The sequence below is a fragment of the Neofelis nebulosa genome, chromosome 15 (assembly GCF_028018385.1).
Source record: "Neofelis nebulosa isolate mNeoNeb1 chromosome 15, mNeoNeb1.pri, whole genome shotgun sequence".
NCBI lineage: Eukaryota > Metazoa > Chordata > Mammalia > Carnivora > Felidae > Neofelis > Neofelis nebulosa.
Genome location: NC_080796.1, coordinates 34,620,072 through 34,632,215, shown reverse-complemented (window position 1 = coordinate 34,632,215; position 12,144 = coordinate 34,620,072). Strand labels below are relative to the sequence as shown.

Below are 12,144 nucleotides of genomic sequence, written 5' to 3'. Positions count from 1 at the left end.
TCCTCTAGGAGAACAGTCAGGACCAGGGCCACATCTTTAAAGGCAGCATTCTCATGGTCACAATACTTGTAGAAGATTAAGGTAGAGCCTGCGGGAAGGGATTCAAAGTGGTGCACCACAGCAGCCTTCTGGCCATTCTCAAATCCTGAGCTCAGCTCCGTGTCAACCAACTGCTTGACCACATCACTGTCCTGCAAGGTTCTTGCAGCCCCGTCAATCTGAATGGCAGAGACTTTCTGGGAAGAGGTATAGGCATCCGCAACGAGGTGGCTTAGGCACTTCAGGGTCTCTCTTCCCTCCTGAGCTGCTGTAAATATGATGGTGGCTGGCTCAGTAGGGTTTGAAGCATTGAGGTGTTTCTGGAGAAATTTACGTCCTCTCTGCCACAAAAAGGAACTCTGGCCTGGGAATTTATCCTTCAGTTGGCTGAAATGAACCAAAAAGGCCTCCAGAGCTGGATTTTTGGGCACTTGCTGGGCTGAAGAGGAATAGTAGCTATTACCCCAATTTAGCAAAACAAGAGTCGTGACCACAGAGCCAAAAAAGATGGAGCCTGTCAGAGAATGGGAAAATAAAACACAAAATTAGAGAGAAGGTGGATCAGAAATAAAATCTGTGGTAAACTGAAATGAGTTAGAGATACTGCCAGATTTTACTAATTGTGGTGACTTTCTTTCGCCTGAATCCTTTAACCTTTGAGCTAATTTAGGTCTACCAGAAACACTTCTCTAATTTCTTAGATTTAATTATTTGATGATACAGTATTTTTGTTAAAAGGTAAGTTTATGTATTTGTTGCTATAACTAATGATGCAATTTAGAAATGATCAGGATAGTCCTCCTCCCTCTCAAAGTACCTATTACTTCTAATAGGCCATTTTTTTCCTAAAGGGTCAAAATGTAAAAATGCCACGTGGAAAGTTAATACTCTGTAAAAAGTATTTTAGTTTCTTATTTACGAAAAGTCTTTCCTCCTATGGGAATTCTCATTTTGTTCAGGATGGCAAAATATCACGGTTACCAGATAACCAGGATGGTAACAACATGGTTACCAGAGGGGAGGCGGGTGAAATAGGTGATGCGGATTAAAGAATTCACTTGTTGTGATGAGCACCAGGTGTTGTATGGAATTGCGAATCACTATACTGCGCACTGGAAACTAACAGAACACTGTATGTTAAGTACACTGGAATTAAAACAAAGTAAAATAAAAACAAAACAAAAATACTAAAACAATGAAATTGTTTAAATGCTAGTCTTCTAGGTGTTTTCTCTGAGGATTTCTGAATGTGAATCGACACTACAGTAGGACCAATTTTGTTCTCACCATAACGCAAATAATCTTTTTTATTCATCTTTCTTCTGGTATCCAGTGCACTCTCTTTCTTTTCTTCCAACCTTTGTGTTTCCTGTTGATGACTTTCAGCCTCTGCTGGGGAAAAGGAACGTTCTCTTTAGACAATATGCTAACGGGGTATCATACACTCTAGGCCTCTTACCAAATCAAAGAATTATTAGGCTGAGGGGATTTCTATACTTTCTTATACAAAGCTAACTTTTTTCCTGTCTTTTCCTTAAGGCTATTACTTTTATTTTACGTAGAACAATAAAATGAAGTCCTCACTGGCCCTTACATCAAGGACAAGAAACAAGCACCCTAATATTGCGGCCAAACCTATCTACAACGTATTTCGACAAAATGTTTAAAATTAAAAAGGGATTTTACGGGGCGCCTGGGTGGCTCAGTCAGTTGGGCGTCCTACTTCGGCTCAGGTCATGATCTCGTGGTCCGTGGGTTTAAGCCCCGCATCGGGCTCTGTGCTGACATCTCAGAGCCTGGAGCCTGTTTCAGATTCTGTGTCTCCCTTTCTCTCTGACCCTCCCCCGTTCATGCTCTGTCTCTCTCTGTCTCAAAAAATACATAATGTTAAAAAAAGAAAAATTAATAATAAAATAAATAAATAAAAAGGGATTTTATTTTTTTTTTTTAATTTTTTTTTTTTTCCAACGTTTTTTATTTATTTTTGGGACAGAGAGAGACAGAGCATGAACGGGGGAGGGGCAGAGAGAGAGGGAGACACAGAATCGGAAACAGGCTCCAGGCTCCGAGCCATCGGCCCAGAGCCCGACGCGGGGCTCGAACTCACAGACCGCGAGATCGTGACCTGGCTGAAGTCGGACGCTTAACCGACTGCGCCACCCAGGCGCCCCAAAAAGGGATTTTAGAAGTGTTAGCTGGGGGCACCTGGCTGGCTCAGTCAGCAGAGCATGAGACTCTTGATCTCAGGGTTGTGTGTTCAAACCCTACACTGGGCGCAGAGTTTACTTTAAATAAATAAATATGTGGCAGCTATTAAAAGATAAAGCATACATAATAAAACATTTTTTTAAGAAAGAAGCATTAGCTGTACACAAGACTCAACATCACAGGGCAAGGACACTCTAATTCCAGGGTTCAAGTCACGTGGCTCAAGACCCCAAGCATACACATAACGAAGGCCCTAAGTTTTGAGACAGGAGAGATTACTGTACAGGTACAAAATAGCGCACAAAAGTAGGTTTGGAACTCTTAATGATGGAATCATGAAAAGTAAGAAATACAAGATTAAGAAAATTTATGAACTACATAAAAATGTAGGTGTGGGGTGAGACACCGATCTTAAAATGTGTGGCTGAAAAAAAAGGAGGGCACTATTGTGTAGCACTCGAAGGCACTCTACAGTATAGGTGTGTGCTTACGGGAAAAAGAACTCAAACGGTATACTCTATTAACATAAGGAAACAGGTGGCTAGGTGGCTCAGTTGGTTAGGCATCTATGGCTCAAGTCACGGTCTCATGGTTTGTGAGACTGTGGGATTGGGCTTGCTGCTGTCAGCGCAGAGCCTGTTTCAGATCCTATCTCCCTCTCTCTGTCCCTCCCCTGCTCATGGCTCTCTCTCTCAAAAATAAATTAACATTAAAAAAATAAATGAAACAGTTTAAAAAAAGAAAAGAATCATCTTCACCTATAAAGGATAGTGTATTTATTCACATCATACTAAAATATAGGAACTTAAGGTATCATAGCATAGAATATGAAAGGATTTTTAATGATCACCTACTGTAACCCCACCTTACCTATCCTGACAAAAGGCCCAGGGATGGGAAGGGCTTTGCCCAAGGTCACATAAAGAGATGTGGCTAAGTGGGGCACCTGGGTGGCTCAGCCGGTTAAGTGTCTGACTTGGTTTCAGCTCAGGTCATGAACTTGGGTTTGTGAGTTCAAGCCCTGCATCGGGCTCTGTGCTGACAGTGTGGAGCCTGTTTGGAATTCTTTCTCCCCCACCCCCACCCCAGCCCTCCCTCCCTCTCTCTCTCTCTCTCTCTCAAATAAACCTTAAAAAAAAAAAAAAAAAAAAAAGAGAGATGTAGCTGAGTTTAGAACAAGATTTCTCATCTGCTAGATTAGTTCATTCCATTATATTAAGCTGCTCTGCATACACAGACTGCATTTTTAAAACAATATTTTCTTTTTTTTTTTTTTTTTTTTTAATTTTTTTTAACGTTTTTTTAAATTTATTTTTGGGACAGAGAGAGACAGAGCATGAACGGGGGAGGGGCAGAGAGAGGGAGACACAGAATTGGAAACAGGCTCCAGGCTCCGAGCCATCAGCCCAGAGCCTGACGCGGGGCTCGAACTCATGGACCGCGAGATCGTGACCTGGCTGAAGTCGGACGCTCAACCGACTGCGCCACCCAGGCGCCCCTAAAACAATATTTTCTTCCTCCACTCAGTGAACCTGCATATGATGAAATCTGATGGGACATAATAGTTCATACAAGTCACATTCATTCATTCATGTAACAGCTATTCATAAAGTTGCTTCTCTGTGCCAGGCGCCACAGAGACATAATGGATGAGAGAGAGAGAGTTCTTGACTTCCCTGACGTTACAGACTATACTAACGATTAATGAACGAAACATATATTTGAGATAGGTCACTGATTTATAGTGAAACATGAATTTCCAGCCCTTAGTCAAGCCCCTGATGAACAGAATGTGTAATATTTTTATGTTCGTTTGCATTGGCCAATAGGCATTTTAGACTGAGCTCTTGTAAGTACTTATAAAATACATATCCACACATAGAATTATAGACAGTGAGAGCTGGATACCTCTTGTCAAATTCTTCATTCTACAAATAGGAAACTGAAGTACCAGGAAGTTAAGAGATTTGCTCAAGGTCACCCAAGCTAGCAAGTGGCAGGACCACAACTAGAATCTGTGTGTCTTTTGAGTTCCAGCTAAGGACTTAGCCACTAGGAAGACAGTATCTTCGTAAGAGAAGATATGATGGTTATTCTCCTTAATATACAAGAGGAGAAAATCATATAGAGAGAAATTAACAGATTTGCTCAAAGTCTTATAAAACTAAAATATGACTGAGTTAAGGGCACTGTACCACTGATGCTGGTTTTTAAATATATCCATCTCTTGATTTACGTAGTGTTTAGTTCCCCAAAAAGTAAAAGCTTTAAAAAATTGTAAATAAAAAATATGCTCCTAAGAATTAAAGAAAAAGCTAGTAAAGTTTTAAAAAGTCAGGCCTTCCCCCACCACCCCCCCTTTTTTTAATCTTACTACACTACTACAAACAGTAAGTAAATAAAAATATTGTTTAAAAATGCAGTTTATGTATTGGAAGCTACATAAGTAGTGTAGTGAGCTGGTCTAGGAGATGAGAAACCTCATTCTAAGTTCAGTCATATGTCTTTAAGTGACCTTGGGCAAGGCCCAAAGGCCTTGGTCCTATGAAGGAAAGAGAAGCTGACCAAAAGGCCCCTGACCTATGCTGTGTCCTCAGTGACAGAGCAATACGAAACAGAAGTCCAGTGGGCTCCCTTACCTGGCGCCAGCAGTCGCCTCCGCACTGTGCCCTGGTTCTCTGGCCCTGCATGGGAACGATCAGGGCTTGGGGCATCCTGAGGGTCCATGGCAGGTGGCTCCTGTGCAACTCCAGGTCCGCTGCTCACTTCCTCAGGGAGGGCTGCAGAGTCGCTTCGTAAGAGCACATCATCTCTTCCCACATTGTCACTTGGAGAACAGCTGGGTTCTGGATCCAAGGGTTTTTCACCTGGACTTTCTGAATCAGGGAGTTGATGGCCTTGCTCTTCATCCTGAAAGCTCTGGTTGTTCTCATGTTCTGTTTTATCCTTTGGATAGTTCCCATAATTTGTTTCATCTGAATCTTCTGATTGATCACCTGCGTCTGCACTTCCTGGACCTATATTTTCTACCTCTTGGTGGACTTTGTTAAGACCAGAGACAGGGTCTGGGGTCTGAGCTTCTTCAGTGGTACTTGCTGTGACTATGGTCTCCTGTGCCTGAGAACTTACTGATGGGTCATTTTTCAAATCCTCTTGAGAGGCTATTGAGATAAAAATTTATAATTTTAATTAAAAATAACATCCCTATTTTTTTGTATTTTAACAAGGTCCCTAACTGAATAAGTAAAATGTATATAGATTTTTATGGTTAGCAAGGCACTCTTCCTAAACATTATTTCTCTTGATTTCCACTAAAGGTAAGACAAATTTATTATGTGTTAATAAATCTAACAAATAATACTAATGTAAAACTATTTTGAATAACAAAACCAATTTTTGTGTATTAAACACATCCTCTTCCCTGATGAAATAATGTATCTAGGCAATAATCATCAGTAGCAACTAAAACCATTATGCAAAAGGCTTATGAGAAGTTTTATAATGGATGAACCAGACTCACAACTGCTGAACCAGCTGATCAATCTTTAACATCACAAAAACAGGGAAAACCAGACATCATTAACCTCCCAATTCAATGCAGTAGGAAGTACACTATAACACGTATAGTATTTTTTTTTTAATTTTTTTTTAATGTTTATTTTTGAGAGAGAGACAGACAGACAGACTGTGAGTGGGGGAGGGGCAGGGAGAGAGGGAGACAGAATCGGAAGCAGGCTCCGGGCTCCGAGCCATCAGCACAGAGCCCTATGCGGGGCTCGAACTCACAGACTGCGAGATCATGACCTGAGCCGAAGTCGGACGCTCCACCGACTGAGCCACCCAAGCGCCCCTCACGTATAGTATTCTTGCCAAACAAACAAACTGATATATGATCAAGATTCTAGGGGCGCCTGGGTGGCGCAGTCGGTTGAGCGTCTGACTTCAGCCAGGTCACGATCTCGCGGTCCGTGAGTTTGAGCCCCGCGTCGGGCTCTGGGCTGATGGCTCGGAGCCTGGAGCCTGTTTCCGATTCTGTGTCTCCCTCTCTCTGCCCCTCCCCCGTTCATGTTCTGTCTCTCTCTGTCCCAAAAATAAATAAAAAACGTTGGGAAAAAAAAAAAATTAAAAAAAAAAAAAAAGATTCTAGAGCTACCTACCAGTTTCCATGAAATACAGGGATAGAGGAATATACTAAATCATGCCTCAGAACGTAATTGGTAAAACCCAGGATGGGAAAATTCAAAGGGACAAAAGATTTCTGTTACTTTAATAACAGCAAGAGACAAAAAAAAGTATTTATGAGATAATCAGGAAAATTTGAATGCCAGATATTCCTTCTTACTTAGGAATTACTGCATCCTTTAAGTACAATATACTGTGATAATTTTTTAAAGCATCCTTTTAGAGGTAAGTATTCACATATTCATGGCTAAAATTACACGATGTCAACAACTTGCCTCAAGAATATGGGTGATAAAGGAGAGTGAGAAACTACAGATGAAACAGTATGTTGGCAGCAGATGGAGCCATTTGATGGGAACATGGGATTCATTTCATCTCTCTCTCTACTCTTATGTATGTGTGGTATTTTTTATAGTAAAGTCTAAAAAAAAAAAAGCAACCTAAAAGATAAATCAATCAAATACAGAGAGTGGCCCATTATAAAGAAAAAAAAACAAAACAAAACGCCAGCTGTGGAGAAAAATAAAGATTAAGGAGGCAAAAAAAAAAAAAAAAAAAAAAGATGTTGAGACAACTGGAGAAGTGTACATACTGATTAAATTTGTGATAATATTAAGGAACAATTATTAATATATTTTCCAGGTATGATGCTATTTTAGTTACTTTAAAAAATCTATCTTTAAGAGATATAAACTAAATGATATAATGCCTTGGATTCGTATTTAAATATTCCATGGCAGGCAACAAGATCAACATTATACAGGTTATAACTGAAATTTAGATGATGAGGGGGCCCTGGGTGGCTCAGTCGGTTGAGTGTCCGACTTCGGCTCAGGTCACGATCTCGAGGTTGATGGGTTCAAGCCCCATCTTGGGCTCTGTGCTGACAGCTCAGAACCTGGAGCCTGCTTGGGATTCTGTGTCTCTCTCTCTCTGTCCCTCTCTGGCTTGCACTCTGTCTCTATCTCTCTCACAAAAAATTGAATTAATATAAATGTAAAAAAATATTAAAAAAATTTAGATGTTGAAATAACTATATTATACACCTGAAACTAATTATTACACTGTAAATTATTAACTGGTATAAAAGAACTGGAATTTAAATAGACTTAAAAAAAGGAACTAAATGTTGAGTGCATGGGAATTCATTATAGTATTCTACTTTTATATATTTTAAAATATCCTCAATAAAAGGTCTAAGTAAATATGTCCTTCTCTTCTGAAATATCTACTTCATAATTTGCCTGTTTGATAGCTCTTACATATATATACAAGCAGGATGAAGACTTTAAATTTCATCTTTCCCTAGAATTAAAAGATCTCTAAACAGATGGCAGATCTGTTTTCTTGATTTAAAAAAAAAATACAGCTCTAAAAACTGGTCTGCCATCCCTTTCTAAGATGCATGTATTTTTCTAACACTATGGGTTCCTACTACTGGAGTCTCTAAAACATTAACCTTCCTTATAATTCAGGTCTGATGTTATGGTAGACTTCAGCAAATAAAAAAGAATCATCATCATAACAAATTAATCCACTAAGCTAACTTCTTTACTTCCAAACTTCAGGTTTCAGTCACCTGAGATCTTAGTACAGGTCTAGATTCCTACAGCATGAACCTGCTGTACAGACTAGTCTTACCCTCTGCAGGATCCCTAAGTCCTCTGTCGGCCATGTTTGTGTTCTAGCTCTTCAGACTTTGGGATACTTTTTGTTAATGTCTGTTTTTTCTTGTGAAGATGTCTTGTTTTCTTCTTGTCCCAAGTCCCAACAGACTCATGCTTCCCGTGGACCCAGGAAACAAGGCATATATAGTGACTAAAATAAAATGAAAAGAATTAAATGACTTTTTATTCATACATGGGAGAAATGCCAATTTCAGCTTCATTTATTCAATCTGTTTACTCTGAGTAGTAGCTCCTCTTCGAAACTTTTCTGGTGAAGAAGAAATGTTTTCTGGTTTTAGTGAGGATCACCAAATCCTTAACTACAAGTAGAAAAAAGTTTCAGATTATTAACCTTGCATGGATGCCATAATCTCCTAATATGTTCCATTGTGTTGAAAGGATCAGAAAGGCCAAGTGGCCAGAATCTTAAAGAGAAGTTCTTTGAAAATGGAATGAAGAGTAATTCTAAGAATAGAAATTTAAGTCACTGCTCAGTTAATCACTGCAGGTTTCCTTTACGTCTTCAGTTTCTGCCCCATATCAATCTCTCAGCCTATTAGAAGCTTTCATTTATCATTATTAAGTAACAATGCACAGGGAGTACCTACAAACTAAGGTGGCTGCCTTGGTGTCAGGTGTAGGAAATAAACACGGGAGTTATGTCACTGCCTTTTTAGTGGTTTTCTCGCAGTATTCTTTTTAGATCGCTTTATACAATGCCTTTCTGTGCAGTGCTCAAAGACGACTCATGTAGAAGTTACTATGAACTATATACAAAAGGAATCAAAATCAGAGGCAACTCATAATAAAATGTTCTATCATTTTATAGTTAAATCATTTTTTGTCAGGAACAATACTTTCCTTATCTGTAAAAGTGACTAAGGACTGCTATGAGGACTAAATATAAAAACATATGTGAAAAAGAGGTTTAGAAAGTGTTACATTGATAGCCTAGTTGCAAGGCTACCCAACTAACTTTATGTCTTTTTCACAGCACTCTTTTGTAAAATTTAATTTTACAAAATAAATTTTAATTCCACATGTATGGTATTAGCCTAGTGTAGAGTAAGAACTCCCTATTTTAATTAAAAATAATATGAATAAGTAAATGGATACATGAATGTATAGAGTGGTACCAATTATAAACTTGAAGGGAAGGGAGGAGTTAGAGGCAGGCCTCCTTTCTGCTGGTGTGAACATTTAGGAACACATCTAAGATTTGGAGAGTTCCTTGTCACCCTTTTATCTTCTTTAATCGCCTGAGACTGGGCTTCCAGCTCTCCTTTTCACATTACCATCATATGCTGCAATGAGGGTTTCTCTCCTATCCTAGTTCATGAAAGAAAATAAAAGGTCCTCAGTCTTTTTCAGATTTCTTAAGACAATTTTTTCCTGCCAGCCCAAACCGAGAAAACAACGGGTAAAACTTTCCTATGCACCAGGACAAAAATTTTAGAAAGCAAACAGGCTACCACACAATAACTATAAGGTATCTCAAAATAAAAATTAAAAGGTACCTGGTAAAAAAACCTAACAACATATATGCAAGAACTTTATAGAGTGGGGTGAGTTTTATGCTATGTAAATTATACCTCAATAAAAATGTACTAAAAAAAAAAACTTTAGAAAGAAAAGCATAAAACTTTATTAAAGGACATAAAAAAGACCTAAGTAGAGAAATATATTACGTGCATAGACAGTAAGACTCTAAACCAATAATGTCAATTGTCTCCAAACTAATCTACGGATTCATTGTAAATTAAAACAAAATCTTAAGACAAGTTTTTGATTGTTGTTTTGTTTCTTACAGAATGGACAAGCTGTCCCTAAAATTCACAAAGAGCAGTAAAGGATTAGGAAGAGTTAAGGTAATTCCGAAGGAGGGGGGCTGGCTATCTTTATCAGATATATCAAGACTTATTATAAACCTATAGGAAATAAGAACAATAAGGGCATTGGTGCATGAACAGAGAATATACAGAATACAGAGCCAGGAAATACATGCATACATACATAAAGGAAATTGGCTAAGTGACAAAAGAGAAAGAACGCATTAATGAGTAGTTTGAGGACAAGTGACAACTCAAATGGGAAAAAAAGTTAAGATTTCTACATACCACCTGACACAAAAGTCAATTTCAGATTACAGACCTAAGTATAAAGAGCAAAACTTTGAATTTTCAGAAGAAAATACCGAATATCTTTATAACCTCAAGGTTTTCTTAAACAAGATATAAAATACACAAGCCATAAAGGGAAAATCTGACAAATGTGATCACATTTTTAAAATGTTAATTTCTATACAAATCATCAAAATCAAAGTTAAAACATAAACTCACTGACCAGAAAAATATCAGCCAACACATAAAATCAGCAAGGGATTAATATCCAGAATACACAGACTCCCCCCAAATCAGTAAGAGACAGATAATGCTATGAAAAAATAAATGGGGAAAAGAGGTGAACAAACTGTTAAATGAAGAGGAAACCTAGCAGTCTAATGAATCAATAAGAGTGGTTAAGGAAATGCAAAATAAATTAACAATGACGTACAATACCATTTTACAAGCACCGACTGGCAAACAAGTCAGGCAACACCAGGTGTTGGTGAGGATATGGATACACAGAGAGTTTTAAACCTTATTGGCAATGAGTAAACTGCTATTCAATTCTGGAGAGCAATATGGCAATTATCTGGTAAAGACAAGACACGCAGATTCTACAAACTGGCAATTGCACTTTTAGACACATGCTGTAGACAAACTCTCTCCCTCAAGTGCCCACTGATATTTGTGGCAGCATTGTTTAAAATGAGGGAAAAAATGAGACCACCTAAATGTCCATGAATAAGGAAGAGGATTAAAAAAAAAACTGTGGCATATTCTTACAATGTAACATTATCTATGGCAATTAAACCAATGAATTACATATCTCAAAAATTTGTAAAAGTGCAGTATTATAATTTTTACATACAAGTTAAGAAACAAACTTATACTATATAGAGTGATTCAAAAGAAGAACAAATGGCATAAATATGAATTGATACCAGCCACGACATGGATGTATCTTAAGAAATGTGAATGAAAAAAAACCCACACATAGGAGTATCTGCCAAATGATTCCATTTATATGAAGTCCTAAAATAGGCAAATGGTTATTTACCATAGTCTATGGTGACAGAAAACATAGAAGTGGTTACTGGGGGAAGGAGTACTCACTGGAAAAGGGCATGAGGAAAGCTTCTGGGTTTAGTAAAGTGTTTCGTATCTTTATTAAGGTAGTTAACATTTGTCATCAAAATTAAAATTAGTACATTTTTAATTTTTTTTTAACGTTTATTTATTTTTGACACAGAGAGAGACAGAGCATGAATGGGGGAGGGTCACAGAGAGAAGGAGACACAGAATCTGAAACAGGCTCCAGGCTCTGAGCTGTCAGCACAGAGCCCGACGCGGGGCTCGAACCCACGGACCGCGAGATCATGACCTGAGCCGAAGTCGGACGCCCAACCAACTGAGCCACCCAGGCGTCCCTAAAATTTGTACATTTTATTGCATGTAGGATACCCTCAATTTGGTTTCCAACAAACAGAACTGAACGCTTTCAAAAATGTATTACTTGCTAACTAGGATGCAGCCAATAAACACTCTGCAAAAGGAACCATCGCAGGTATTTCTCTAATTTTAAAACTGCTCAGTAAATACCTTTCTTGTCACAAGGCACACATTCCTGTAGCCCATTTCATTTAGGCCCTTTGTAACAAACATGTCACACTGTTCATAGCTGAAATGGTATTCCCTCAATGCTACAAGAAGTGGTACAAACACAGAGGTTCTTGACACATCCTCACAAGAAGTCACATGGTGGGAGATCTGGAGGCCAATATTCCAGAGGCAGGTCAACTTTTTGAGCACTATCCAATCCATGCCATGAAATGTGTACATTAAGAAACTCTAGACTGCATAATGGAAGTGAGGCAGAGCCTCATCCTGATGGAAAATGGGGATGTTGGAGATTTTGCAGCTGTGGGAAAAACCATTCCATCATT

At 38.6% G+C, this 12,144-nt stretch overlaps 1 protein-coding gene and 1 long non-coding RNA gene across 4 annotated transcripts in view; both read right to left on the bottom strand.

The window, feature by feature from the left end:
* Positions 1–12,144, bottom strand: part of LOC131496106 (torsin-1A-interacting protein 2-like) — a 33,150-nt gene that overhangs the window by 666 nt on the left and 20,340 nt on the right. Inside the window, exons 1-5 of one of the 3 annotated variants that reach the window (XM_058701308.1) lie at positions 8,449–9,072; positions 8,071–8,247; positions 4,887–5,408; positions 1,327–1,431; positions 1–553 (exon numbers count right to left, since the gene is read on the bottom strand). The exon at positions 1–553 is cut by the window's left edge and continues 666 nt beyond it. In XM_058701308.1, coding sequence (XP_058557291.1) covers positions 1–553; positions 1,327–1,431; positions 4,887–5,408; positions 8,071–8,104 — 1,214 coding nt within the window. In that variant the 5' untranslated portion in view covers positions 8,105–8,247; positions 8,449–9,072. Of the gene's footprint in view, positions 554–1,326; positions 1,432–4,886; positions 5,409–8,070; positions 8,248–8,448; positions 9,073–12,144 lie in introns of those variants that run through there. The other 2 variants (XM_058701309.1, XM_058701306.1) reach the window with 2 other exon arrangements.
* On the bottom strand, positions 5,915–6,870 carry LOC131496108 (uncharacterized). The gene is made up of 2 exons (XR_009254317.1): positions 6,401–6,870; positions 5,915–6,158 (listed from the first exon to the last, which is right to left on the bottom strand). It is a non-coding gene; the product is annotated as an uncharacterized LOC131496108 (long non-coding RNA).